General features: G+C 33.2%; 1 protein-coding gene across 2 annotated transcripts; it reads left to right on the top strand.

Annotated features, from left to right (window-relative positions):
* Positions 1-13: 13 nt before the first annotated feature.
* LOC105460361 (translation initiation factor IF-2, mitochondrial-like) lies at positions 14-1,195 on the top strand. 2 transcript variants are annotated; one of them, XR_975819.1, is made up of 3 exons: positions 14-278; positions 781-905; positions 1,123-1,195. XR_975819.1 is itself a non-coding variant. In XM_011706805.1 (2 exons), the coding sequence occupies exons 1-2, from the start codon at positions 23-25 to the stop codon at positions 828-830; spliced, it is 306 nt and encodes a 101-aa protein (XP_011705107.1). In that variant the 5' UTR covers positions 14-22; the 3' UTR covers positions 831-1,089. The 2 variants fall into 2 exon arrangements, 1 of the variants encoding a protein (XP_011705107.1); XM_011706805.1 differs by lacking the exon at positions 1,123-1,195 and having other exon boundaries at positions 781-1,089.
* The last annotated feature ends 4 nt before the right edge of the window (positions 1,196-1,199 follow it).

Here is a 1,199-nt window from a genome sequence, read left to right as displayed (position 1 = left end):
TTTTCAGACAAGAACGCAAAAGATGCTTGCACAACAGGGGATTCAAGTAGAGGCAACGGGCGGGGACGTTCAGAGCGTTAATATATCAGCTTTGCACGGAACCAATCTAGATATCTTGACAGAATCTATAGTATTACAAGCTGAACTCGTGGGATTAAAGGGTGACCCGACAGGGTTAGTCGAAGCTATCGTAATCGAGTGTTCTACTGATCATTATCGTGGCAAATTAGCGACAGCTTTAATTCAACGTGGCACTCTGAGGAAGGGTGCATTTCTTGGTAAGAGCGAAATATTTCACTTCAAATATGAAAGGCAATGAAAAAATGTACAAGGTACTTGCGGATTTTCCGTACAAATTTTAACAACATATCTTACGAGCTGAAATAAGAAAAAAAAATTAAACATTGTCCTGAAATACTTTCTTAAAAAGTTAGAACAAAAATATAATCTGCGGGAAACAATTTTTCACCTAAGTTTGCATTTTAAATAGCTGTCTGCATGTTAATATAAACTTGATATCGATGCAATATTGAAATGTAATTTGTCACTGACTAGGCTACATTTAATTACGAGAAGTAGTGTTCTCGATTGTCATAACAATCATGTTATATGAAAATTCATATGCTGTTTCAGAAACATTTTTTTAGTCAGTCCAATTGTAATGTATGGATGTGTGTGGGCATATATAAACTTCAGAAAATTTGTTTCTTATTTCATATTTTTGTTATAAAGTATTTTAGGATATGTTTATATAACTTTTTTTTTTATTTTTGCTCATAGAATATACTATCAAAGTTTGTATGGAAAATCCGGAGACACTCACAACATAATATATAAGCTCTTTGACGATGTTAAAAAGGAGATAAACAAGAGACTTCCATTGGTTGATGCCGAAGAAGTGATAGGTATGAGAGAAGTAAAGAAATCAATTTCTATTTCAGAAAAATATCTGAATTCCCTGTTGCGCAAGCATCTTTTGCGTTCTTGTCTGAAAACATACATTACATACTATGTTGCTCTATTTTTAATGATTCTATTGTACATTTAATTTCACAAAATAAGTGTTCAAAAATATCAGATTTTTTTATGTCTTTTTTTTCCTCATTTCTAATACATTTTAAGGCGATGCTGGAACGATGGTCAAACTTCACGGCGCCGCTGTTTTGCCAACGATTTGTGCATATGTATGTGTGCGATAT

This window comes from Wasmannia auropunctata, unplaced genomic scaffold (assembly GCF_000956235.1).
Source record: "Wasmannia auropunctata unplaced genomic scaffold, wasmannia.A_1.0 LD323659.1, whole genome shotgun sequence".
In the NCBI taxonomy this organism is placed as follows: Eukaryota; Metazoa; Arthropoda; class Insecta; order Hymenoptera; family Formicidae; genus Wasmannia; species Wasmannia auropunctata.
The sequence above is the reverse complement of the archived record's forward strand: the minus strand, read 5'-3'. Positions and strand labels throughout refer to the sequence as shown.

Excerpts from the sequence above, each read along its gene's own strand:
- LOC105460361 (XM_011706805.1), top strand. The coding sequence starts at position 23 with ATGCTTGCACAACAGGGGATTCAAGTAGAGGCAACGGGCGGGGACGTT. Across the intron at positions 279-780 it reads GAGGAAGGGTGCATTTCTTG|AATATACTATCAAAGTTTGT; the intron begins GTAAGAGCGAAA and ends TTTTGCTCATAG.